The sequence below is a fragment of the Haemorhous mexicanus genome, chromosome 4 (genome assembly GCF_027477595.1).
Source record: "Haemorhous mexicanus isolate bHaeMex1 chromosome 4, bHaeMex1.pri, whole genome shotgun sequence".
Taxonomy (NCBI): domain Eukaryota; kingdom Metazoa; phylum Chordata; class Aves; order Passeriformes; family Fringillidae; genus Haemorhous; species Haemorhous mexicanus.
Window position 1 is genome coordinate 70,716,466 of NC_082344.1, and position 26,893 is coordinate 70,743,358.

Below are 26,893 nucleotides of genomic sequence, written 5' to 3' on the forward strand. Positions count from 1 at the left end.
CAGTGAGAGGCAGTGTTCTAGGAAGAGACAGAAAACACCCTGGAGTATACTGGAGTTCATATATGAAAAGTTTCAACCAAAAATACTAATTTGACTGAAATGCTCTGAAGAACAACATTTTTATGGTTACTGTGTGGCATTTTTTTGGTTTGCTGGGGAATTCTGGGGGTTTTTTGGTTTGTGTTTTTGCATGCATGTGTGTTATTTTTATTTTAAATCTTGCAGAACACTGAAAACCAACACATGGAAGTTCCACTGCTTTGAAGAGAGGCCACTGAGAGTTAATTCTTTTTACATTTAAACACAAAACAGCTTTCTAATTTTATATAATCAAGAAATGGAAAACAATTTTTATTAACATGTCTTACATTTACAATCTTTTATTAGCTAATCAACATCAACATGCAAAAATAAGCGCTAAATACAAACCTCTACAATATGGTTTTGTTTAAACTACAATGGTTTAATTCTTTTGAAAAGTCATAAGGATGGTGTTCTGCAGTTGTTAAAATTGAACTATTAGTTTCAGTAATGAATACTATTTAGACCCTAAAATTATGTAATCATCCTGCAAGGCATCTTCAGAAACTTCGCCCGACACTTAAGAATACCAGCTCATTGTCATGTGAGTACATTCTCAAAGCAAGAAATAAGGCAGTAGCACTAATGATTTCATATTGAACCCTATGCACATAACTAATAACTTTAGAAGGACTTTAACACTATGGTAGACTGGAAAAAGAACATTTAAACAAGCATTGGATTTTGCCTGAAATGTTCTCAGTTCTTCTTGATACTTATGCAACCTCCTTAAAATATTTGGGTTTGGAAAAAGACTTCATACTCCTTGAAACCAGTCCCTATTTGATCCTCCAGAGAAGCCACCTTGTGTCAAAGACATCAAAAATATCTTCCCATGGAAATAAGTTACATCATTCATGTTCAGGATTACTTCACCAGAGGATCATAAAGAAGGCAAAGAGGAGCTTAAAGGAGAACACATTGGTAGTACTGAGATCTTTGATAACAAAAGGGTCTTGGACAATTGTGAAAAAGAGGGGAGAAAAATGGATTTCATTTCAAATCTGTTGTAAGTTTTCCCCCAGTGCAAGTGTCCATCTTTAAAGAAAGCTATCCTTTAGAAGATGAAAGTACTTTTCTTTGAGAAGAGTCCAATTTTTTGACCTTATGTTACAAAACCTTAACAATCAAAATTTGTTTGTGTTTTTTATTCAAGTACAAACTTAAGTCATAATTCCTCTCTTCTTTTTTTTTTTTTTTTTTTTTTCCTTTCAAGAGTGTTTATTGTTGCTCAATGATCTTTGGTCGCAAGAAACAATAATGCCACCGACAGGTCTGCTCCCCAAGGTGGCAGCTTTTGCTTCTTTGCCACACATTAAGGCCCCCCCCTTTACAGGGTATGCCAAGATACACTGTGTCAAAATTCCAGCGGCACTTCATCCTGTGGTTTACAGACCTACATGATGTAGACTTTCTCAGCTTGTGAGAAGTTGAAGACTTCTTTGGTTCTTGGGCAAATTACTTTGTCATCTTGACGAATAGAAAGCAGAGACTGAAAAAGAGGGAAAGCAAAAGATGATATTCACAACAGTAATTCAAAGCACTATTGAACTGTTTAGGAAATTAACTTTTAATTTAAAAAAATGTTGTGGTCTGAGGTCAAAACATCTTTGCCCCCAGAAGTTACTTATTCCACATTATTGCTCTCTGGAGGGAAAGATTTCCAATGCCATTTGATCTCATGTTGTAAATTCACATAGTTAGGTATGTGACCATTAATATGTCTTCATTAAGGCCAATTTAAGCAGCTAAATATACAGTCCTTAAAAAAACATTACTGCAAGAATTATTCTTTTAACTTCTGACTGAGTTTATAAGCTCTAATTTTGATCTAGCAAGTTATTCTAACAGCTGCTATTTTAGCCTTCAGCAAGTCATTGACTCCAACACTTACATTGTATCCATAGACATATCCATTTGGTAACATCATAGGAGGATTATTTTCGTTCATTACATCCCCCGAAATCTTGCAGACTAGTCGGGAGTTGGCACAATGTGCCATGGGCAGGGGCTGAGCCAGCTTGTTCAGGGATTTGCTACACACAGGGCAGTCGGGGTTTTTTGAGCTCCCGTCCTCTTTATAACACTGTCTGTTAGCAGCAGGTTAGGGAACAATCACCACCATGAAACCATCATTAGCCACCCACTGTATGGGAAACCTTAAAATTAGAAGTTCATCAGCTGTGCCAACAGAGCCCAGGTGACAGAATGCACAGGAACATTTAATTCAAGTTTAATGTCCACACAAAAGAATCAAGGGTTTGATCTGTTTCAAGGAACAAGAGTTGTCTGGCACAGGTACAGCTTCTGAGGTGCAGCACTCCAGCAGCACCAGCCCTTCTCCAGCCCAGCAAACCCAGTGAAGTTTCTAAAGATGCATCTATTTTTGAATATTCACATAAAACCTTGCAAGTAAATTTGTGTTTAAATGCTTCAAAACGAGTAATTTTGACCCAGCTCAGTAACCCTTACAGGCATATTCACTAATTTCAGACATGAAAAGACAGCCAAACCAAACACAATGTTACATTTTACCTTAAAATTTTTGTTTGGGCATGCCTTTATTTTTTAAACCATAATGCTATTTATTATAATCTCCCCTTAATTTAATAGTGCCCAATTTATACTCTATTTGAACAACTCATGAGCAAAAATATTGAAGTGTCACATTTCTTATTTGAGCTCTCTGAATAGCCTCCATAAACCAAAAATAAACCCCCACACGGCTTTTTTTTCACTCCCAGTAATATCTGCTTTAAAGGATACGGTGTTTTTATAGCTGAAAGGCCTGCCTGGAGTGTTATAGTAAAAACAGAATTGTTTCCCAGCTGATGTAGTCTGTAGTTATCATATCTAAACTGTTGGATCAGCATTCTCCATCGAGCAGGGTCCAAGAGATCCTGTTAAAAAACAACACAACTATAAGTTGCTTTCAATCTAATTGTCCCAGGGAGCAAATGCCTGGGAGTGACAAATTGTGCCAAACTCACTTGTGCAAGCCCATCATAAACCAGAAGTGGACACCCCAATGCATAGTGTTTAAAAAGTACCTTTTAACACTACTTTATTAAAACAACTATTATTAAAAATAGCTGGAGCAATATTCAATCTCCATCATCTACCAAATGTTCTGAGCAAGGTATGTAAATCCTGGTGAGGTTACTCCTTCCATTTAGTTTCCTAGAATGCTGGACTATATAGGAAACAACATTAGTAGTGTGGCATGTTTCTTCTACAGCCTCTGAACCATTAACATCAAAAAGTTAGAAGTATTTTTTAACTTTAAATAATTTGCAATACATAATATTTACAGAATTTTGTAAAAAGACTTCAATTTGAAGAAGCTGCCACAACCCCAGGTTAGAGAAAGCTTGCATAAGCTCATTTAGAGACAAAATTCTTTAATGCTGTATGTTACCTAAAAGTCAGGATTTTTCTCTTCATGGAAGTAAGAACTAAACTCACAGGTCAAGGATACACTGAACTTTAAAAGCAGTGCTGATGAAGAGTCATGTAAGAAGGGAAGATCCTTTGAAAATACACTTAGTGTGATCTGTACAGGCAGATACTTAATCCTTTCTTTCTTATCCTTTCTATCCATAACCTCCCCTTTGGTCAGGAGGAGTGACCATATTTATTTACCTTGATATAATATTTATCATATAAATACTATACTGATCATATTGCCAACTCTGCATGCTATACTTTGAGGGAACTAGGAGAAAAAATCTGGGGACACCTTACAGCACCTAAAGGTGCTACACAAGATCTGGAGAGGCACTTGTTACAAGCAGAATGGCTTCAAACAGAAAGAAAGCAGGGTTAGACTGGGCATTAGCAAGAAGTTCTTTGCTGTCAGGGTGGTGAGACACTGGACCAGGCTGCCAGAGAGGCTGTGGATGTCCCATCTGTAGAACTTTGCACTGCTGAGGCCACACTTCAAGTCCTGTATTCAGTTTCAGGCCCCTCATAAGGACATTGAGGTGCTGGAGTGACTCCAGAGAAGGGCACAGAGCTGGGGAAGGGTCTGGAGCACAAGTCTGATGAGGAGCAGCTGAGGGAGCTGGGGGTGTTTAGCCTGGAGAAAAGCTGGGGACAGGGGACAGGGCAGATGAGGACATGGTTCTGGGTTGATGGCTGGACTGGATGATCTCAGAGACCTTTTCTATCCTTTACAATTCAGTGATTCTACTGTTGGAGACCAGGCTGGATTGGGCTCCAAGAAATCTGGTCTAGTGGAAGGCAAAGTGACATAAGATTATTCAACAGATATTAAAGAAAACAGCTTGTTCTGCATAACAGTGAATGTGTTCCTTAAAGTCCTGAAAGAGGAAAAGCCAGAGAAAGTTCTATTCATTGGTTATAGAAGATGCTTCTTTCCTTGGATTAATAAAAATCAGTTGGTTAGACATATGATCTCACAAATTTTGTCAGAGATTTAAAAATAATTTACTTAAAAGGCATTTTAGGAAGCCATTTATGCACAGAACTCATAGTCAAGATACTAAAGGTAGCTCCAAACAACCATGTGCTGTAATTGTGGTGAACTAGGTAATTATTAGAGAAATCAAAACTTAACTTCCATAAACTAGAATGTTTTAAGTCATATCCATAAGTATTTGGGAATTTGCTCTCATTGTATGTATGTGGAACAATCCCAGCTATTTCTTCTAGTTCTCCCTCATTGAAACACTGCATCCAAACCAGCCCTTAAAATAAAATACAGGATTCTTATTTCCTACCTATTTCTAACTACTATAATATTGATAAATTCTATCTTACACCCAGTCTTTTAACACAGATATAATTTATATTCATAACTTAAATCAAATCTAGCATGTAAAATACCAGGATCCTTCCAAGACTCTGGGATGAGCAAAGAAATTCATATTGATTCTTGTTCGTTTCAGGGTTTTTGCGTGTGGTTGTTTTGTTAAACCATCATTTCATCACCATGTTTAGAAAATGTGTTTATACTGGCACTGCCACATATTGGCTTGGCATTTCGTGGAAATCTTGTCTTGCTTTGACAACTCAGCTTTTCTCTACCTTCTGCCTCCAAAGCCAAGTTAAAAAGAAGTGAATTAGCACATGACCACAGAACTAAAGTCTGTATAAACAGTAGCAATCTGTGAATTTTGCTTGATATAAATTTAGATGTAGATATTATCATTAATATCTACATCAATTTGCATAATCCAAATAAATGAAAACTTATTTTAAGGAATAAAAATACTGCTTTCACATCATTCAAATAATCCTTCATTTTTTCATCCCAAGCACTGCAACAATAATAATGTGAGAAGTAGAAGTAAGAACTGCTGCTGGTGTATTAAAGCCACAGTTCTGTATGCTGAACAAGACTCTCTCTCTCTTTTTTTTTTTTTTCTCCTTTCTTCTCCTTTGTACTTCCCCATCTTCTGCTCTTGCTGTATATTTAATTATTGTGCTTCCAGCCCACAGATCTCTAGTGCTGGGTTTATGGTAAGCCTGGCTCAGTGTGAATCCATGTTACTATTACAATCCAACCGAAACAATACAAATACTTCTTTCTGGATTAATGTACAAGGACAGGTTACTAAAATTAAAAACTCTTACAGAGGTGGAATTTAGGAAGTAAAATTTTAAAAAAACCTTTATCTTGATATTATCAATGCATTTTCCTGTGCTGAAAAAAGATCTGAAACATCTGTTTTAATATTGTGTTGCAGCACTGAATTTCAATGTTACCTTATAGGGAGAGATATGAGTGTCTGAAGGAAAGGCCAACATTCCCATCACCTGTCGAACCTCATCCAGCTGGCTTCCCTCAGCCTGACTGAAGTGCTTTCTTGCATGTCTGAAACAGAGAATTGATACTTTATTAGACAGCCTTGTTTCCAAACCAAGTAAATAAAATTACTTATGGAAGATTTCAGAGAAAACCTACAGATTCTGCTCTCAATATATGAACTCTAAGAGTGCTCTCTGTACATTTTAAGGACTTGAAAAAAACCCATCCAGCAAATGCAAAGGAATTCCCAATTCTTGGGAATGCAAGAAAGACTAAGAATTAGTATTTTTACTGTGTAACTTCTTAGAAACCAGAATGTTTTTACTGTAGTGTGAAGTCTTGCCTCACCTGGAACTAAAACAACCCTGATTATTAGAAGAAATGTCTCTGCTCATGCAGGCTCAGTGTATGACACTCCTCTGGCATACACTCACCAGTGAGATAAAGGCAGTCTGAAAATCAGCTGTTCCAAACCCACTACACATCAATAATGTTCAAATAACTGCAATGTTTATTTTGAATAAATGATTTTTTGGGAGCAGGGGTATAGGCCTGAAGACAGTATCGCCTTCTGTGCAAACTACAAGAACTTGTAGGGCAATGTAATAGAAAACACCTCATTAAGAGCACCTTTTTTTTAGCCAGGAAAACAAAAAATGAATTCAAACTTCAGAAGAAATTTTGTACTTTAACACATACAGATTTTAAGGGATACACACATAGCTGAAAGCTTGGATACTTCAAATAAGTGACAGAATTACCAGAAACATATTTAATAAAAAATACAAACTTTAATATTTTTCAGGAAGTAGTAAGAAACCACAAAAATATTACCAGATTTCGAGGATATCCAATTACTTTAAAAGCCTATATGAAAGTTTCCCCAGCCTAGTGTTCACAAGATCAATTACAAGATCAGTAATTCTCAAGTTGGAGTGTAAGTGTGCTGGAAGACCCTTCAGCCTTTAAACTGAGTGATTAGTTCAGCATTTCTGCTAAAAGCTCCTGTTTTCAGTGGTGCACAGATATAGCACAGCAGGCTGGGTATGGAACCAGCATTACACTGAATTTCAGGCATTGCATAAGTGTAGGAAATCTTCCCCTATGCTGTGACTTCTGCACAGTTTGTATTGCAGGAAAGATACCAAGTAATCTCTCAAGTCCTCGACAAAGAGTTCACTGTTTTTTAACTTTTGAAGAGTCTTTTATTAATTCCTAAACTACTATTAGGAATAGATAGTATTTTCAAAATACCCATTTCATGGCTTGAATAAGAAAATCTAGGCAAGTTTTTTTTTTTTTTTTTCAATTCTGAATTTGACAACTACACTGAGGTCATCAATACCATGAGAACAGTCTCTTTAGCAGTGTTTCAGTACTCCCACTTCCTCTCCCACCCAAGCCAGGAAGCAATGGAAGTTATGTAGGACAGAATGTTTCCACCCAATTTCCTATGCTCGGTGAGCAATTCAGGAATGTAAACATTATTCCCCAGGTGATTACTGTTACGAGGGCAGAAGCACAAACCCCCTGGCCTGATAGAACAGACAGCCTGGATACACTGCAAGAAAGCTAAAATAACTGTGGAGAGCTGCAGATGATTTTGAGAGCTTTTGCAAACACAGATTAGGCAAACAAAAAAATTCAGATCTCCCAGCTGAGATTATCTGTGCATGCATGAGAGAAAAAAGAGGAAAAAATGTCTTCTCACAAGAACCGATCAGAGTGCAATTGTATTCTGTGATGGTGAAACAGAACTTCAGCTTGCACAGCCTGGTTAGGGTTGAGGATCTCCTCCCTGCCATCAGCCTTTCATCATGTGCAAAGTACTGAACACACTGGGATGTGCTGGCTGGTTTGGGTTCAGCCAGAATGAGTTAGGTTTTCCAAAGTGACCTTGTGTTAGTCTCTATCTCCTGACTTTGCCTCTCTCCTGTGTTCTTTACAAAAAAAAAAAAAAAAAAAAAAAAACCAAAAAAAAAAACAAGGAAGGTTTCCCACAAGGTCTGCATGTTATGGCTGAACTTCATCCACTGAGAAATTAAAATGGAGTAAGATATCTTTCAAAGGTGAAGCAATTTTATTAATTCATAGCACTCAAGTCTTTTTTAGATTGGGAAGCAAGACACAACACTGTAAGTTACTTGGGAACACACAACAGTGGAATTACACCCTATTTGCCCTCATGCCATTATTCACCCCTTTCCCTGCCATTCAGCTAATTCCATCTCTGTGCAAGTGCTGGCTTGCTCCTGAGGTCTATGTGAACATTACAATGCTTAATTGCAATGTTTTTACCACTATTAGCACATACAAGTCTCTATAGCTAAGGCAGGGGGCTAAATTTTTCAGGATAATATTTTTAAAATCCTGACAATAGACCATCCCTGAAGTCACTAAATTCCTGTGATAGATCTAAGTAATAGGTAGAAAACTTTGTTTTTCAAATCCCAGAATGATCCTGTAAACTCTGCAAGGACAAAGTTCATCATCTTTTGTGTGTCCCCCTACACACACAGGTACAGCTAACATATTGTACTTGGCAAATATTTACAAAGACTTGAAGACCTACAGTTCACTAAGGGCACACTAAATTGCTACAAAAGGATCCACATTTGCAATGTCCAGCTTATATGTCTACATATGCCTGAATATAAAAATGAACATATTTATTGGGCAGTAGCAATAATTGAACACAAATATAAGGTGTTACCAAGAGAGGACTTGTTTCTACTCAGTTTTTTGGCCAATGCCTGAATGCCTTTATCTGGGACCCTTATGACAACCAGCCGAATTTATACTCAAACGGCTCAAAAGTACATTTATACCCCTGTTTAACTGCATCCCACTAAAAAAATAAAGTGTTCATTCATCCTTGTAGGAAAGAAGTTGACTAAAATGATAGACTGTAGCCATTTTCTCCCAACTTTGCCCACCATCAGCTATTATTTACTCTGTTTTGTCCTTTGTATCCCCAGAACAAGAAGTGCACATGATGTTTTGTTAAGCTTTTAGCTGAGAACTTTGTGTATATCTGGCATTGCATAAGAGCAAAATATCAAAATGCTGTCAGATTTCCCAGAATGAAATTAGTGAGAGCTCCCAAAGTGTGAAATTGGTGTCATCAGTCATTCATTGTTACTTTAGTAGGTACAAATTTGACAAAAAAGCCCTAGAGACTGAGAGTTAAAGGCTAATGGTACTAGGCAAAAATTGTGTTATATTTAAGGTTAAGAGATTTACTCTTTGTATTCAAGAACAGATTTTACATTCTTGAAACTTGCACTTTCAAGGCTACTCTGATAAGGTACCTTAGAGGAAAGTCTGTTTGTACTCATTCTAAAAAGCTACACTTATTTAATAAGATGTATAATTTTAAAGTTCAAATCAATTTTAATGTAAAAGCAATGTCACTTCAGAGGTTCTCAGCAGGCAGCAAAAGCTTTCAAACTTATTTAAACACCAGCTGCGTTTCAACAAAATGTCAGTTCCCCCAGTTCCACTCATACAGGAAACTCCTTGGTAAACAGCCTCTTTCTCTGCTTTCTAATGGATGCCTGACCTATTTATTGCACCACAGACACAATACTGAAAGAATCCTGCTGCAGGCACTTAACAGAAGCAAGCTAATACAACCACAAGTTGCTAGGGTTTGCTAGAAGCAATGAGGTCTATGCCACACCTCCCCAAAGGTACTCCCTTATTCATTACTTATTTACTTTGAAACAAAGTAGAATGCCATGGTAAAAACTTAAAGTTTTTAAGCCACATTATTGAAAGGAAGCATTGAGATGCTGAAGTCTGAATGTACAAAATAATCAAAACTCATCCTCCTAGAAAGGAGTCAACTAAGATACAGAAATACTTCCATAGCTCCTTTTCCTTTTACAATTGAAGTTAAAGCAGCACTACCATGAGTGGCAACTTTTACTTGCCAAGTATAAAATGTATGTCAGCCCTGAATTTCAGCAGGTACATGGAATATACACACTTCACCCCAACAGCACTCAATATGGATGCCTTGTTTGCCATCCAGACAGGAGCTTTAAGTTGTAAGCCTCAGACAGGTTATTCCACACAAGCATGCTGTCCTCTTGAGGGCTGACAGCTTGCAAATTTTACCACTTCTGATATGGAAAAGGGATGAGAGGGAAACAAATATCCAGTAATAATAAAATACAGAAGGACCTTATCTGCTTTGTCCCAGTTCTCAGCCTATTTCCTTATTCCAGCTCTGTGCCTGCCCTCTGGTTTCCAAGCTACATAAGGAAGCTGCAGCTCCAAGAAAATAGTTTTTAGAGCATGGACTACTCATTGTTAAGATGCATGACTGCACACTTGGCAAAGAAACAAACTGAGAATAAAGCTAAAGGCACAGTATTCATTTGGTATAAAGAGCACCATGGGCTTCAGAAGACAGATAATGGAGTTGAGTCTCTTTCATCCTTTTCTTAAGTACTTGACAATTCCTTAGGATTTGATAATTCTATCAAAGGGTAAGTGCACATATCTAAATGCTAGCTTGTAGGTTTTGTTTTTAATTATGTTTGGTTTTAATTATTAACATTACCATTAGCTGGAGTTGTATCAGATTGCACATTTGCATTGGCTGGGACCAGAGCAAAGATGATTTAAGCACAAGTAGGACAAAGTAGGAATGATATTAGCTCAAAGCAAGCCACACATCTGAATGAAATTAGGAATAAAACCTGAAAATAACCCTAAAACTTTGCCCTGCAGGAGAGCTTCTCCATCTAGATTTGGGAATATGCTAGAACATTTTCAGTCTGTGAATACCTTATGGTAGATTTCTGTACCTCTGTGCTGCTCTGACCAAAAAATCAGCTCTGCCACAAATATAAGTTTCAGTTTCTGAAGTATCTAGTTTGGGTTTAAAGGCAGCAGAACTTGCAACTTCCTTAACACAGAAATATTATGTGGCAACAGTGTTCTTATCAGGATTCATCAGCAAAGCTTCAGGTTGGGCCATGAACTTCTCACCTCTCTTTAGGTTTAAATATTCTTACAAAACAAAACCTGCTGAGAGTTCTCCCTCCCTTGTGCACACGTAAGCTCCAGTAGCTCTGCCACCTGCAAGGTCATTGCTTATCAAATTATCAATGCATTTCTTTGTACCAGTAACAAAATTCTACTTATTTCAGCAAGACTAGTTTCCTGTGTTATCCTGGAACATTATTCCACCTTCAATCGGGACCATTAACTTGGATGTATAAATTGCTTCGTGTGCTGGTACTGAAAGCATTGTCAAAAAACTCTCTTGTGGTTAAGTCAAGCAGTGCTGAGGTGTGACTGCACTTCTGTCACTGATTCACAACCCCACTGGGCATTGTTGCTTTCTCTCTGTACTCCCCACTGAACTACTTCAGAAAACATAAAAATGGATATTGAATTGGTTTCCCCATTTGGAGCTGGAAGAATGGAGTGAGGAAAACCTAACACAGCTCATCCCTCTCCCACCCACAACCATAGAGAACTCTAAATTAGGCATCAATACAAAGGGTGAACATGGCCTTGCAGGTAACTTGCAGAACAAAACGTTTAATGAAGATAGCAAAGCAAAATCAGTCAAAATTGAAATGTTAAAGCTTTAGATGAAGGTTTCATTAACCTTTTAGTATTTCTGGTAATTAAAACTGTAATGAATTGCCATGAGAAGCCAGCTGTACCTCTTGAAAATTAGTTAAGGGTGAATTTATATTTATATATTACACTAAATGCCACCAGAAAATCCATCTGATTTTTAAAACAGGTTAATTTTCTAAACCTTGATTTTGAAGAATATGAAGACAGTTTCAGGGACAACGTCAATTCTTTAAGAAGGTGCATCTGTGGAATGACACTATGCCTTTAAAAGAAGTCCAAGCCCAGCTTAAATCCAAAGACTGATGACAATACCAGGGGAGACCCTTCAAGGCTTTACAGGGTGTTGCAACAATAATCACATGTTTCTAATGAAGCATAATACCATCTTGTTAAAAAAATTGTTTGGAAAGCATCCTAATTTCATACCTCACAGCATCCAGTCTCTTGTTCTGTCGAATGAGTTCAATGAACTCCTGAATCCTTAGGCTGAACTCCAGACAGCTCTGAGATTAAAGACAAGACAGGGTCTTAGATGGTGCCAAAGCTGCACCGCATGGTTCGTTAATGACTATGTGTGCACAACAAAAAAGAAAGTGTTAATAACATGCAACCTGGTTTGCTTGCTTTTAGGCATTCATGCAAAAAAAGTTGAAATGCTGACTCTACAGACAAGATCAGCACAGAATTCCCTAAAAGCAAACAAAAGCCTCCTCCTCTTGCCTCCTATAAAACTTCAGCAGGGATGAACTTTTTCCTAATGACTGAAAGCCTTGTTACCTGAGACACAAATGAGAGTAATAGGTGGTTTCCTGGTATTTTCTCACAATTTAAACGAGTAGAGTCAGCAGGAGTTTGGGGCTATGTGCTAATTCAGACAGATCTACCCAGAAGACTGCAAGGAAGAAACAAGCCTTGGAATGTCTTTTGAAAAATCCCAGTATTAACAAAAACCAGCAGAAAGTTTAAGTTGCTGCAATACCCTCCCTCCCTTTCTTCAAGCTTCTATCCCACTCCTCTTGTCAAACATCTAAAAGCCATGCTGGAAACAAGTCTCAAACAAGAAAACCAAGTGGCATTTACCTGTTTATGGAAAAAGGTAAAATTTGAAGCCTAACGAAGTTGAGAGTGTCCCTTTAAATCAAATTCCATCACCCGTTCACAAAATCTATAAAAAAACTTTGAATATGTGGAATTAAAAAGAAAAAAGATCTCCCCCCCATAAAAGAACAAATCACTATGCTTCTTTATAGGGACACAGTCAACTGTTCTATTACCTTATGAAAATAACGAAACCCCAAAGTGCTCTGAATCATGTAAAGAACTCTATTGCCTGTGTTCCTCTACTCCACTTGCTGAGTGTTTTTTCTTCAACCATGTTTCCAATGAATAGTTGCCTTTTGTTTATTGTCCATCAGCACAGTCATATCAAAATTCCTCAGTGGCTTCAGTAGGAATTTGAGCAACTCCAAATTTCTATCAGTTAGCTGCCTGGGGTGACTAATGCACACATTGCAACAACTACTTATTTAAGATTGAAACATAAGCCATTTGAACATAAAAATGATGCATTCTTTCATATGTTAAAACTAACTTGTTTAAGGAGCAGAAAAAAATATTTTCCAAATATGCATTTTTCTGTATTCAAGCCCAGATTTAGCAGAAAATAAAAATTTCTCCTCTTGACATTTTCAATAGGACTATCTTAAAATACCTTTTTAACCAAATCTACACAAACTCCTCATCTAGAATTTTAAATAAGCCCGTTTCTACTAAAAATCTGATCAAGCTTTTTAATTGTTAATGATACTAAATCCCAGGGCTTCCTCTTTTGCTATGACGTTTCCATAGCAAAACCCACATGTCAAACAAATGACTTTTCAAGTAAGGTGCAAGCCAATGGCCCCAGGGGTTCTGCAGACAAGTGTAACTAGAAGCAGAGAGTCCTAGACAATTGGATGATGCATATTCCAACTCTGTGTACCTTCTAACAATCCCACAGCAGCTCTTCTCAAGATTTCAGATAGCTCACATCTCATATCTGTAAAGATTACATGACTGCTTTCCCAGGCCACCAAACAGTTTAGATTTTAGATAAGGCTTGCACTCAGGTAGGTGGTGGCTGGGACTTGAGAACATTAACAGTGATGAGTAGCTAAGCAACTAGAAGCAGCAGAAATGTTTGTGTTTCAAAAAGAAGCATAGTAATTTCTCTTCTTTCAACTCTGATCTCTCACAGCCTTAGCTTTGCTTTTTGTTTGATTAAAAAAAGAAACAAAAAAAGAAAACGAAAAAAACATAGGGCTTGCAGAAATAGATTTTTGTTGTACTTTGTTTTTCAAAAAGAGGAGGGGAAGAGTCTTCCTTATTTACTGCTTGTTGAAAATTGGTGATGAAAAAGTAAGATGTTCAGATTATATGTCTCGTATTACTTAACATTTTAAGATTACACAAGGGGGATTTTTTTAGCAGTATAATTATGCAATGTGGTTTACATACCAATTCTGGTTTTCCTTTAATGGTTTCCATAACAAGACCATCATTTTCTCTAGAGTAATCACTGGCCAATTGACTTTAGCATCCCATGGGCACATTCTCAGTTTGGCGCCCCTGAGTGACAGAGAACGTCACTCCTTGCTTATTGTTAAGTGCACTCAAACGTTTTTGGTTAAAGAAAGCACTTAGTTTAAAAAACTAAGATAAAAACTTCTTTAAGGGAGGCAGGGATTTTGGTTAATATCAGTTAAAAACAGATTTCTGCAAGCCCTATAAAAGATTACAGCATGTTTTGAAATGCATAATTTAAGAGACAAGGAAATTTAAACAGACTGCATAGCAGCAAGTACACAGCATGTTCAGCTCATGGTACTCGATGGCTTGAGGAAGACTCCTTGTGTTTATTGCTTGATTATATTCCAGCTTTTGTTTTTGTATTTTCTCACAGCAAGTGAATTCTTTATTCTAAAGTTCTGACTTCTTATATTCAAGAGTTAAAAATTACTAAGACTAAAATCTGCATGAAATTTCTCTCAGAGATTTTAAACCTGAGAGCAGAGATTACCAATTAATTTCATTCTCAAGACACCTTCACATATAAATTGAGTTAAAGTCTCACCAGGATGCACAGAATTATAGATTTAAGTTTACATGCATCAAGACACTACGTATTTTTGCCTTTGTTTACAAATTACACTAAACCCAACTGAGTACTGTATTTTATTTGAGCATAATTTGTTGAGACAACACTGAATCCAGAAGATGACCTACCACTCACTTCCAGGTCTGACATGTGTGAGCCTGTTTACCTCCAACTACCTATGCCTTTTAAGAACATTTTTATACTTACTGTCCTTTTATACAAGACCTGTAATTTAAAACATACTGACCACATCCAGCACCCAAGTAGTTTAGACAACAGATGAAGCAAAATGTGAACATGCTGCATTTTCATACCTTCATTTTTCTGAGTCTGGATTTGTTGTCATGACACCAAGCCAAACAAGTCATAGTCTCTTGTCTTTCCAATGACTCTTCCACTTCTTTAGCAGTCAAAAACATCTCAATATTTACCAAATCCTTCAAAAAACAAAAAACAAAGGTGCTGTTAAATTGCACTCATACTTTACACAACAATTCTTCAACTTAGCTGGAATACAGAGGTACAAAAGACTTTATTCTCAGGACTTCTGGATTTTAGAATTGTACTTTGCAAAAAGACATTACAGGATATTTCCATGGATTGGAATGTTCTGATAGTGTCAACAGTTCTCTGAGTCTAGTTAGATAACAGATCTAGAACAAAAAAAAAAAAAAAAGAAAAAAGAAAAAAAACAAAGATTAAACCTTGAGTCTTGCAGACATTTATATAATTGACATGCTTAATATCACAAATATTACCATAGCTGTGGTGAACAAAACCACTCTCAGAAATAATGGCATTTTCATCTGCCAGAACAGCTGAATATACTTAATCTTGGAAGTTCTACCTTCCAAGAGAAAAAGCTGAAAATCAGAACTAGCACGAGCTATATATCACATTCACATCTGGCATTTCATTAGCCAGCTTTTCCTTATAAATACAGGAAGTCTAATACTACTGGGAAGTGAATTAAATCATGTTAGGGTTATCAGAATGGTTATTTACAGAAATTTAAACACGCCACATGGATTTCTAAAGTGCACCAAAACTTGCAGCTTACTAAATCTTACTCTCGTTTCTTGAATTTGAGAACCAAAACATTAACATTTATTTTATAGGTTGTATAACCAACAAAACCATTTACCATCAAAAGAATACAGGGCCTCCTGCTGTTCTACTGGTACACTGAGCTCAGAATTCAGACAGCTACAAGTTTATAGAACAACACTGAGATTGGACTTTAATGGATTCTTCCCATACCCTTAGGGTTAAAAAAAAAAAAAATCTATTTTATCAATGTGTTGGCAAATGGACTGAAAGAATTCCAACCTGTTCTACAACAGCAGTTTTAAAGTATTCCTACAAGAAAATGAGAATAATCTTTTTGCTGGTCTGAAGTTTTCCTGATGATATATATGCTCAAGTGGAAGGAAAGTGCATTACTCCCCTGCACGTGATAAGGTGACCATTTAAAAACCTCTTGCCCATTAACTCATCTGTGTTAGTAGCTTGACACATAATGCAGTCATATTAATTATCCTGCTTGCACTCCATACAGCTGCTGAGTGGAAAGACAATTCCATTTAAGTTACAAACAATAACATCTCCATGTATGTCCTCAAGCTTGTTTGAGTTATGTGCTCTCTTAGTGAACAGCATTTGCTTTTACACCAAATTAAAACAAAAGCATTTGCTTTTACATCAAAAAAAGGCTGGATGTGCTAAGCAAAAACAAATCAGTGGTTTAATCTCATTTGTTAGCTTTTTATAGTTTAAGCTTCATTAAAAAAAAAAAGAAGCATAAGGGCAGCATTTGTTATAAGCCCATGAACTTATAACAAATGAGAGAATCCCAGCTATCTGTATTTATCAATCAGGTGTTGGGGTATAGCAGCCCTCTACTATGAGCAAAAAGACTGCAATTGCTCCTGAGACAGACAAAACTCTTAAATAAAGAGAATCTCTACATTGCATTTGAAAACTTGAAATGAAACGGGTTCTATGTAACAGAAATGCTAATTAGATTCATGGCTGCCAAAAGAAGTCAAAGCTTGGCAGCCTTCTCTATTAAATAGACAGTATGTATCCAGAAAACAGAGGAGAACATTTTAAATTAAAAGGGTTTCTTTCAGAACCAACAATTAAATTTAAATTGCACCAATAAATAGGACTTTCTTCCCTGTTGACTTGATAGAAAGTTAAGGATCAATAAAAAAGGGCATTAAGAAATCCCTTTGTAGAGACAGGAATAGCTTTTGCATTTGATTATAAGTAGTTAGAAGTCTTAATCATGCAGACTGATTACTACAAAAATACTAAGATACAATTAGGCAATAAACCTTTAAAAACCCCACATGCCACACAGGTTGGTTTTTTTTTAAACCCAGTCATACTTTCCTATCTTTCCTGGTAGTGCCTGCTCTTGGTGCTTCTTCCTTAACTAGGACTAAGGAACCAGAAGAAAGGAGTATCAGAGGATTTATCAAAGCTAGCACAGCTCTTCTACACGGGACAGTCAGGAGTACAACTTGTCTGCCTCATCTTGGATGGACAGGAACCAGTTTAGCTTTTGTAACAAGCGTCTCATTTCCAGTAAAAAAAAAAATCCCTGTTAAGACCCCAATCCTGAATAGCTTTCTGAAAGTATTCTGCAATTCCAAGATGTACAGGATGCAGATCATACAGAAACATTGTTTTTCTCAGCTCCCAAAGCAGGATTAAGATTTCACAGGCTGCTACAAAGTGCCTCTCTTATATAATTTACATATAAAATTGAGTAAATGTAAATACACAATCTTAGAGAAATACTGCCATTTGATTTTGCAGGTGCAGGAAAAGCAGAAGCAAGAAATCTGTTGCCACACACTCCCCTTTGAAATGACACAGTATTCAGCACCATTGCAAATGTTTTCTGACTTGTATATAAACGAAAAAGGAATTCTAAACTCTTTAATTACCCTCTTTACAACAGTAACATCTCCCTTCATTTCACACTTTCAGCTTTCACACTGAAAGGGGGGCTGCAATACTTTCCTGCCAGTACTGCAGAACTAAGGAGAACCCTACCCCACACACTGATTATTTCAAACCATAACTCTTAGCATAGACTTGCCAGCCTCCTGTGCCTTGTCACAACTTTGCCTAAATCACTTGATTACAAATACTTGAGGTTGGGCAGGAAGACTGATTTACATGAAGCTTTCATTTAATTTTACAACTGTACTGAAAAATAGCCTCAAATGTCTGAAGGATGAGAGCTTGCTGCATTAAGTATTAGCAACAATTATCCAGACACTCAAGAGAGGGGCGGGCACACTACAAACTAGGGAGTACCACCTGGATTTTATAATTTCTGCTTTAAAAAACTGGTATTGGACTAAAGTGAACTAACTTTCCCTTCTATACAACAGTCACTAAACAGGTTTTACAAGGGTAACTATCTCAACACTGGGTGAACTTTATCATAAAAGAACTATTTAATTCCATTACAACTGTGAAAACTCCAGAGGAAGACATTTATTATTAGAGAAAACTGCACATGAAGGCTGAAGTCACTTTAGTGAAAGCAGAGATACTTATTTAAACAAGAATACAGCTATCCATCACCCTGTGCTCTGCCTGATTTACATATATATAGCTTTTAAAATATCACTGCTTCTTTTTACGCTGCAAGTGCCTCCAGGGAAGGAGGTTACCAACCCTATGATTCTGCACAGAACTCCAATTATTAGGTATAAAATACTATGAAGAACCAGGATGCCTTTATGATGATGATTACTAGATACATACTCCTGGCCAACATAAAAGCTGGATCCTATTTGCTCAGATGGGTTCTTAGCAAGAACATCCCAAGCATGTTTATGCACATCCCCTCCCCTGAACAGCTTCTGGACTCTCTGCTGAGCGTGAGCAGGAGCTGAACTCTGATGGGCTGAACTTTTAGGGCAGCTCACTCCTTGCCAGGATGACCTCCTCAGCAGGGCCTTGTTTTCTGGAGACTCCACTGCCTGTCCTTACTGAAGGGAAAGACTGCAGCAAAAATGAACACTAGTCTGAAACACCAAAACTAAGAGAACAAGGAAAATGGGCTTAATGAATTTATGTGGTTGTGTCACAGAAAAGAAAAAGTGATTCACAAAAATACAGGGAAGGTTGTGAAGAATAATAGCTGTGAAATAATGAGAAGGTATGTATAAAGGCAGTTAGGTAATTTGGTTTAACTGGCAGATGTATAAGCTTCACATGAATTTAAAATTGAACACAGCTACATCTATTACAAAGTTGTGAACCAAACTGGCAAATTTATATAAAAATGTGAATTTAAACTGACTTGAAAGCCAAACAAAGACTGTAACTTTAGACTGTGCACAACTAAGAGAATTCAGCAGTGAGCTGGAAAAAAACCAGATCTACATGTGTGGTTCTAATTCACCAGGAAAGCTGCTCAGAATTTTCAGCACCAGATGCAACAAAAATAGCAACTTTGCATTAAATTGTATGTGAAATGACTTGAAAAGAACAAAACATCCTTTCTGCAGTAGTAAAAGAACTACAGAAACTCATTTAGTGTTCACATGAGGACTTTTATGTAACATTTTAAAATTTGGAGCAGTCAGGTCAAGTCATTTCTCTCCAGTGGTTTCCACTATGCACATGAGCTGAAGTATTTTCACTTTATGAGATCTTCAGTCACAAGTCTGGATAGCTATCAGAAGGAAAAGTGTGATAAAATCCCTTATAATTCATATGAACATTTATGTATTAATATAACCCCCAGAATTTTTCACATTAGAAATGCGAATCTTTAACAGGGCTCAAAACCAACCAGAAATGGGTACTAGAACAGCTAATACTTGACATTTTCAAATCTCCCATAAGCTGTTTTCAAAACAAGATTAATTCATCAAAAAAGAAATGTTAGGTTTAAACAAGATAAAATAAAAAAATTGATTCAGTGAGAAAAGGCAGCATTGTGTAGAAAAGAAAGTTTCCTCAGTGGAAAAAAACATCATAAAATAGGGCTATTTGTTGTATAAAATAAGCAATTCATAATATCATAAGCTGCTGTTTATGTATTTTTTCAAAAATGCAAATTGTTTATTTTTAATTGCTTACTAGCATCAATATGAAATTGAAAATAGGCCAGTATGCCTCAAGCTATCAGTGGCTCATTGCCAAGAGTATGAAGAGTATGTACCAATAACAGCTTTAATAGGATTGACTATCTATCTATCTACACACATTACATGCATAAGAGCACTACCCTCATAAAAAAGCCTTTGCTGATGCACTTCAGTGTTCAGCAGCATGGTAAACTACTTGTATATGAAATACAATAAACACTTAGATCACTCAAACAACAACTTCAGAAAAAGCTGCGTTAAGCTTTTAATGACTACTCTCATACTCTCCACAGCAACACAACCTTCAGTATAATTTAGTTCTATGGAAGTGAAATAGAAATGCACTAATGAACAGTTACAAATGAAGAGGTCAATTTAGTTCTTCTATATTAATATATTCATTTGTTAAAACTTCCCCTGTAATGAACACATAGCAAATGCAGGCATCATGTCAGGCTGTGATTGTTGTTACACATCTCAGGGAGAAGGCAAACACAAGGAGTTACAAGGCAAGACCACAGGAGCAGCTGGGAAAGAAGAAATCAGTGTATTTCCACAGTGGGAAACAGTGAAGGAGGCATCACTTGGAAGGAGCAGGAAGCCTGGAGAACACCACAGTCACACTGCCTACTTGAAAACAAGCACAGGAAGCAAAAATCAGGTGCAGGTGAAGAGGGGGACAGTGCAGGTGGTTGTGATGGCAGTAACAGGAACTGGGACCACAATCCAATTCCTCTGCCCCTATACAAGGGCAGGAATAAAAGGCTGCTGGAGTAACAGTTTCTTCAAAGTCAACACAGAGTATGTATAAACTGCAGTAACGTTGAAGGGAGACACAAATTAAGAAAATAATGGCATAGGTGGTGACAATACAGCAACACCACAATTACTGGAGACCAGTTAAAGTAGGGCACAAATTAACAGTAAGGGGCCTCCTTACTCTCTGCTCATAAAATAACATTGTCTGAAGTTCATTAAGCTGCTACTCAGCGTTATAATGTAACTCACATTAACAGGAATAGAGAGAAACTAAACAGAGTAACTGACAGAATGTCCTACTCAAAGGCAGCCGCAGAGCTAGTTATTGGGGAAAAATGCAAAAACAGACAGCCAAACCAGATTTGTCAACAGAAGAGCCAGAAATGTTTTCATCTACAAAGTAAACACAGTGCCCATGGTGACAGTCAATCTTTCACATGAGAGCATCTTCCATACCCTCAGCATAGCACAGACCTTTTAGTTCTGCCTGGTTGTTTTTGAAGGATGCCAGTATCTTACAGTTGGTGTCTATCAGAAGAGCATGGTCTTCGTATAACATTAGAGGATACTGGTACTTTTGTTAATTAGTTCTAGTGATTAATTCACGTTCTAAACTTGTGTCCAACTTCAGTTTTTCTGACTTGATTACAAAACTCCTTGGTATTTGACCTCTGGTCTCACACATACCCAAAGCACCCACCCATAACATTTTCCAGTCATCCTCTCCCTCCATCCAGTTTTTTCAACAGCTCTCTAAAGTGTGGTCACCAAAACTATACACATTCTGGCACTGGCTGCTCCAGAGCCAAGCACAAAGAAGTGTTTCATCCACCTCCTTTCACTCAAGGACACAAGCTGCTTGGAAGAGCCTCAGAGTTGGAACAAGCACTGAGGTTGGCTATTAGCAATCTGTTTTCCCAATGCATCCTCTGCTCCTGCCTCAGCAATTTTTGTAGCTCAGCAAATGGCTGCACCTTTACCCATCAGCATATTATACCCTGCTAAGTACAGTAATAAATGACTACACTACAGTAGTGTGACAAAGCCTCTAGAGCTTAAGATGCATCACTGGGCAGAAAAAAAAGGGCCTCATTTTCTCTCACAGCCTCTTCTAGCATAGGGAAGGCACCCATTCCTCTGCTGGTGGAGCAGAGGCCCTGCAGCTTTTATCCATGCAGGATCAGTCTTAGCAGCTACACAGATTCTCTAACAAAACATTATCCTGTCATCTAATGTAGCAGTAAGAGCAAGTGTTAAATGTGAGGTAAGATTTATTCTTTGAAGGAATGTCTGGCAGGAAAAAAGGGCAGTAAGAAGAGACATGACTAAGCCCAAACACCTTCTATTCCTGGGTAATCTCCAGGTGATAACACCATTCCCCATTTAGATAAAAATTCAAAAATTTTTCTTGCATCAGCAGCCTTCCAGACGAAGTATTTTGTAATAAATTAGCTCAGTTAAGATACACTACAGGTAACCCACTTTGTCTAAATAGACTGAAGAAACCAAGATGTTCAACATCACAGCACAATTCATGTTGTTGGCTTTTGAAGTGTCAAATGATTCGTAATGAGGAAGTTTGTTATTCTGCTTCCATCTTGACTATTTCACATTAACATAATTCTAATTCCTCAAGATGCTTGAGACAAACTGCAGATGTAAGGCTGTGCAGGAATTGCAGCACTTTGAAATTCAGATGAACACACCCAGACATTCATTATACCAATCTACTCAAAGTTGCCATGCTTACACTAGGTACAGCCAAAACACATTTGAAGGAGATTCCAAGCAGCTCTCTATAGCCTGGTACTGCAGGTAACTGCAAGCAGCACAAGCTAAAATCCTGGCACCTTTAAATCAGTTATGCCAGTTTAGGAGTTCCTTCATATATAGTTTTCCTGTAACATCTCTAGTGTGGGAACACAGCAAGTCACAGGAGAGGGACACAAATAGCTCCTAGGAAAAGACACCTTTTACCATTCATCCTGCATCTGGAAAGTCAGCTTGGCTATGTTCTGCATGACAGCAAAGTAAATAATACATTCAAGCATTATGATGAATATTATTTACCTATTTGAAATTGAATTGTTATGAATATAGATGTGTTCTGATTAATTACTTGAATACATACATGTGTGTTTGCCTACAAGCAATTGTTGGATTATGCATCTTAACAAGGAGAATTTCATAAAGGTACATTTGTATGATTGTTAAAAAACGTGTTTATTCAGCTTTTAACTTTTTGAGTTAAGACTTAATACTGCTCCTTTTTGTGATTCTCAAATGTGCAGGCTATTTTCCATCTCCCATTTTCTGAGAGTCATCAAGTAGAAACAGTTATTCAGGGAATGGATTACTTCAAAAAGAGCAGCTTCAGGAAGATTTTGCCCCGTAGCAGACAGAAATCCTTCAGCAGTATTCTACTGAGGTGTCAGCTGAAGGATCCATATCACAGTGCTGAGGAACACTTTTCTAAAGCAAGGAAACAACATTCCCCTTTGGGGTTGAAAAAAGGAACACTGACAGAGAATAGGAAAAAGAAGAGATACTTGGTCAAAAGCCATGAAGCTTGACTTTAAGAATTCAAGTTTCTCTTATATCACAGAACAACAAATAAGATTTCACAGCTTTCTATAACAAAATTAAGAGAGTAGAACACGATGGAATTTGTAGCAGGTATCTTTTCTAGTTAGGCTAATCCCTCCAAAAACAGTTTTACAGAAACTGAAGCTGTAATGATGCAGTAAAAAAAGAATAACTGGACCAAACAGGAGGGAGAGAAGAATGGAAGATAATCAGTTTTTCCAGTGACTACTATTCCTTATTTAAACGAAATAAATTTTTTAAAATAAATGTATTTACTACTTTGAAAGACAAATACTTTTAGAATGGCTTTTCAGTATCTGGCCTGTTTTGATATTCTCCAGTGAATAACCATTACCACAGATGTAGAAGTTCAGCTCAGGAAGGAAATCATTGATAATAACTGGAGACCTGAACTCCTACTCCAAGAAAATTATTATCTTTTTGGGACTGTGTCAATTGTCAATACTTGAAGTGTCAAGAAACCCTTCTAATACCAATCAGTGTTGACAATGGCCATATGTCTAGACAAAACTCCTAAAGTCAATGGAATACTCACTTCCCCCCACCCCCCAGCTCTCAAAAGCAAAAAGCACACTGTGGTATGAATGCAAAAGGCTAGTTAAGTTTCTTGAGGGATGATGCACGTACCTAATTACTGATTTAAGAACATGAATTGGCAGAATTTTGATTGATATACACAATCCCTGATTTAAGGTCAAATTAACAAGTTTTAAGCTACTTAAGAATTTTTTCAACTCAAGCATTTAACTGCCCACATTACAGTGTCACTGCCCACCCTGCCCAGGGGCGCAGTAACTCTTCTGTTCCTCTATGGATTATAGATTTTTGAATAATTTGCTCCCTGCTCCAACACACTAAGAATTAGGTTGAATTTATGCTATCCTTCACAGAAAAAACATTGCCACTTGTACAGCTTGAGCGGTAAGGCAAGGAGATGCATTCTTTTACTAAAATAAGCTAAGCAAAGATGGAAAGAGGATTTACAGCATATGATAAGGGAGACTGGAAGCTTCAGAATCTGGGTTTGTTTTCAATCCTATGGGCAAAAATCACTATGGCTATACATAATTAAGCAAAGAATGTAAAGACACTTTACATGTTTATTTTTTCTTCCCAGCCTATTAAGGAAAGGGCTGGAAAAACAAATACAATTTTAAACCCACCACCTCCAGAAACAATAGACTAAGTACCACATACACAGCTTAATTAAAAAATTTATCTACAAACAGAAACCAACTTCCTAGTCGTACACCACTCTTCCTAAACTAAATTTGCATATCAATTAATGGCACAGAAATGAGATGGCAGTATAGCAGAACATGAAATAACAAAGCTGAAGTTAATAGACAACCTCGCCAGCTAGCTGAAAATATGAATTTGCAGATGAAAACAGGCATTTTTATATTGATGTGACATTACACTGCAATAATGACCTTATTTTGATTCTATTTATTCTCATAAGCTTATACTGATGAGTTTTATTCATATGCAACAAAAAACTCCTTCGAATCTAGTTTGTATCTTCAACCCAAACTGTTTTTCACATCATCATGGAGCCAGAAGAAATCAAGGAAAAAAGACCACAATAGAATCCCCTCTACCCCATATTTACTTTGGCACAAACATTTCTGTCTTTGACTGTCAGCTTTTATTTTAATCTTACTCACATTCTGGTTTACTTTCCCAAGCAGCATTACTTTTCTTTAAAGACATGTAACAAATATTTAATGTTTGGAATGTATTTCTTATATTGCCATAACTTCATGCTGTATCAATGCCTTATGCCCAAAGTTATTCTTTACTTGAACAAGTTCTTAACTCTGATATTTAAAATTTCACTCTAATTTTTTACATCCAGCTTTGCTTTCCATTCTGTTTACTTCCTAGTTTACAATCATGGTTTTTAAGCACTTACCTTCTATTACAAGATTTTATAGCCTATCATTCCTATGGAGGTAATTAATTTAGAAAATAGCCTAAAATTTGTCACAGACCATCAAAAACTACTAGAATTGTACACTATGGCACACAGTTAATCTTTGCCAATAGCCCACAGCAGACAGTTTGCTCAAACATTGGGATGATTTAATGGTTTCCCTTTGGTCACTGAAGCAGAATCCATTCTGACCTGCTTCACCCATGAAGCACCTTGGCAGCTCTGCAGGTGTCTCATATTCAGGAGCCACACAAGAAACTTAAATCAGGCAGGCTGAGACTTGCTCCCAAGACTGGTCTAACAGCTACTGGAAAGTGTTTAACCTGGGATCCCCAAGCTACAACTGAACTGAAAAAGCTGCTTCCTTCAGCCTTCCCAAAGAGCAGCAAAGGGCACCTCAGCCATTTGCCCCACAATCACAGGAACAGAATCACAGAATGGCTGAGGTTCCAGAGACTACTCTGGAACTTGAGTAGTCTCCCTGCTCAAAGCAGTGTCACCTCTTAACAGGTTACTTGGGATCTTTCCATCCAAGTACAGACTCCACAAGTCCCTGTGTCTGCTGGGGGCCCAGTTCTGGGTAGAGCACTCCAGCTGGGTGCGACCAGTGTTGAGTAGAGAGGCTGGATGATCTCCCTTCTGCTGCTGCTGCCTATCCCAGTGCAACCCAGAGTGCTGTTGAATTGCCTTTGCCACAAGAGTACATCGGTGGGCCATGCTTACCTTGTCCACCAGACTCACCTCTGGCTGCTGGACAAGCTGAACAAAAACAGTACTTTTTTTTTCAGGTTCTTACTTAGGGTATAATGTCTACCCAGTGGTAACAAAATCAAGACAAGAGTGGTGGTGGGGACATGAATCAAAATGCCAGGTGAGACCACAGTAAACAAAGATTACTTGGGATGAGAGAATAACGTGCTATTTTGTAATCTCTAGAGCAAAGTTACATTAGTAAGCATTAGAGAACATTTCAATGGCTCACATCCTTTAGCAAGAAAGGAACAAAAAGAAACAAAGCTGCTGTCTTACTAAACCAACAAAACCACAAATTCTGTGTAACAAACAAGTCCCAGTATCATACTTTATAAAAGCTGTTCACAAAGAAGATTGCCATACAGTCAGACCAAGTGCAAAGCAGGGAAACTGAGGGAAGCCTTATCTTCACTAAGCCAAAACAAACCATAATGCTGACTAAAATACATAATTTGAGTGAACTAGAAGAAAAAAGGCCTCAGTGCATTCAACATGCAACTATGTTCTGTGTTATTAACTGATGTTATGCAAATTAAAAGAGTTAGGCTTGCAGGCAGAAGGTAAATAATCTTATTTAAAACTTGCTTTTTAACATAAATTTTTCTATTCAACAAATAGAATGAAAAGCTTTAAGAATGATGCTTTTACCACAGGGTCTTGCAGTATGACATGAAGACTTCCACACTCATGTCCAAACCAGAGCTGAGCATTACTTAAACAGGCATAATAGAGCTTGCTAGGAAAGTGAAAATATTTCCATAGTGCTTTTTCAGCAGACCTAGTAGCTACAGTAACATGATGATTCAGCAGAGATGAGCTCCTGCTCAAAACAAGAGGGAAACATCTACCAGAAGTGGGAGAGCTGCTGACCAGTCAAGCTGCAGTTATCCCAGCTAATTGCCTTGGGTATTTCTGACTCACATGCACAGGCTATTTCACTAGTGAGGCACAACAGCCTCTTCAGTTGATTTTTCCAGGACTATTTCCTATTAATACTTTGTAACCCACTTCCCCTCTCACTTCTATTCAGCCTCGACATGCTATTTCCTATTTGGCATTTACTGAAATTGCTGCTGGCTGAACAGGATTAGACAGTAAAGCAGCCAAGGAATAAGGGACAC

The 26,893-nt window shown here is 37.4% G+C and overlaps 1 protein-coding gene across 3 annotated transcripts in view; it reads right to left on the minus strand.

Moving 5' to 3' along the window:
• Positions 1 to 348: 348 nt before the first annotated feature.
• The window catches only part of MAEA (macrophage erythroblast attacher, E3 ubiquitin ligase), a 49,181-nt gene continuing 22,636 nt past the window's right edge, over positions 349 to 26,893 (minus strand). For all 3 annotated transcript variants that reach the window (XM_059845359.1, XM_059845357.1, XM_059845358.1), the window contains 6 exons: positions 14,909 to 15,031; positions 11,885 to 11,961; positions 5,812 to 5,920; positions 2,848 to 2,981; positions 1,976 to 2,171; positions 349 to 1,573 (listed from right to left, as the gene is read on the minus strand). In XM_059845359.1, coding sequence (XP_059701342.1) covers positions 1,478 to 1,573; positions 1,976 to 2,171; positions 2,848 to 2,981; positions 5,812 to 5,920; positions 11,885 to 11,961; positions 14,909 to 15,031 — 735 coding nt within the window. In that variant the 3' untranslated portion in view covers positions 349 to 1,477. The remainder of the gene's footprint in view (positions 1,574 to 1,975; positions 2,172 to 2,847; positions 2,982 to 5,811; positions 5,921 to 11,884; positions 11,962 to 14,908; positions 15,032 to 26,893) is intronic.